Source organism: Pteropus alecto, unplaced genomic scaffold (genome assembly GCF_000325575.1).
Source record: "Pteropus alecto unplaced genomic scaffold, ASM32557v1 scaffold202, whole genome shotgun sequence".
NCBI lineage: Eukaryota > Metazoa > Chordata > Mammalia > Chiroptera > Pteropodidae > Pteropus > Pteropus alecto.
The window spans coordinates 4,938,917-4,940,618 of NW_006432451.1; the positions used below are offsets into that span (position 1 = coordinate 4,938,917).

The 1,702-nt window shown below is 33.8% G+C and overlaps 1 protein-coding gene across 1 annotated transcript in view; it reads left to right on the top strand.

Moving 5' to 3' along the window:
• The window catches only part of LOC102884055 (DLA class II histocompatibility antigen, DR-1 beta chain-like), a 9,611-nt gene extending 8,628 nt beyond the window's left edge, over positions 1–983 (top strand). The window contains exon 5 of the mRNA XM_015585863.1: positions 815–983. Coding sequence (XP_015441349.1) covers positions 815–983 — 169 coding nt within the window. The remainder of the gene's footprint in view (positions 1–814) is intronic.
• Positions 984–1,702: the final 719 nt, after the last annotated feature.

Below are 1,702 nucleotides of genomic sequence, written 5' to 3' on the forward strand. Positions count from 1 at the left end.
ATTGCCTGCTTGGCTCTTATTCCACAAAGGGGGTTCTTCCTCAGGATCTGGTTTGCTCCTGGTTCAGTGACCTTACAGAAAATGTCCTCCCTGATGGCTTCCTCTACCTTTGCTCTTGACCTGGAAGTTCCCAATATTGATTGCAGTATCTTGTCTTTATTCTTTCCCTGTCCCCTTTGTATTCAACCCTCAGTGCTGCCTGTGTATCTGAACTGGCCTTTTGCCCACATTTCTTTATGAAGATTTTCTCAAATAAACGTGAAGTAAAAATCCTCTATTTCATACACCTTCAAGGACAAGAAGTAGAAAAAAAAGAAGAGAGATTACATGAAAATTCAACCATGGTTTTCATTTATATTCCTGAATTTTGGTCACATGTGGATCTGGAAGGTTTCCTTGTTTTCTTCTGTGCCTTTTCATAACTTTCTAGTATTCTGTAAATAGGCATGTTTTCCTGAGCTAGTAGAAAGCCCTTAATGAACCCATGTCATGGTGGTCTCCTACATCTTCGTGTTCCCAAAGACAAACACACAGGTCCCTTCACACAACAGGGTACAGAAATGGGACACAAATATAAGAAATGCAGGTAACTTGTAAGGATGTTATGCCTTCAAAATTTTTATAAAGATGTTCTTTTATCTCTTTTTCTCTGATACTTAAAAAAGAAAGTATCTAAACCTGAGTACTCTCTTTTCATAGATTAAGGGTAGGCTTCAACACTTCAATCTTTTTTTTTTTTTTTTTCTGTCTCTGAGGTAAAAATTGCTGGCATGGTGACTTTTTTGGCTTGAAATGTACCCTTCCCCGTAAATAGGTCTCGGAATAGGCCAACAGGACACAGTAACAATTTTAGTAGAAAAGATGCATTTCTGAGGTCTTCCAGATTGTGTGACAAACTTACTGTCTGTCACAGGAAAATCCTGTATGGATCTCACCATAGCAGAAACCAGAGGCAAAGCTGGGAGACAAAGGGGAATGCATAGATACACTGATGTGCATCCAAACAATGAGACGCTCCGCACTGGAATAAAAACTGAGAATACCGTGCTACGGAATAATTTTTAAATTTGTATTTGGAGCAAGATACAGGAGTGTTTGTATAGTATTAAACATTGAAAAATTTGTATTTTAAATTTGTATTTTAAAAATTTGTATTTAAAATTTGTATGTTAAATTTGTATTTGGAGCAAGATACAGGAGTGTTTGTATAGTATTAAACATTGAAAAAAATAAAATAGAGGAGGAGAATAGGAATATATAGCTATACCCATTCTCTCTCTCCCTCTCTCTCTATCTCTATCTCTCGTGCACATTTATCTTTGTAAATAGGAACAATGGAGAATTTTTTTTAAAAAAATGGTTGCCTGTAGAGAAAACAGGGTTGAGAGAGACAGAGCTAAAAGCTAGACTGTTCTAAATATATCTTATTTAATAATAGTTTTATCTTGAGAAACATTCAAATATTTTCTATAATAGAAAGTTTAAATCAAAAGTTTAAAAACAATACATAAAAACTAAAAACAAACAATAGAAATACACTTGACAAAAAGTATATAATGAGAAGCAAGCTAGAAAAGTAAATCAAACTTTTTTGACTCTTGCACAAAATATTGTGAAACAATAATTATAAATTAGTATATAGTTTTAAATTTCACAGACTTTAATAACATAAGGAGTTGGTTAAATTTTAGACAAAGGCAAT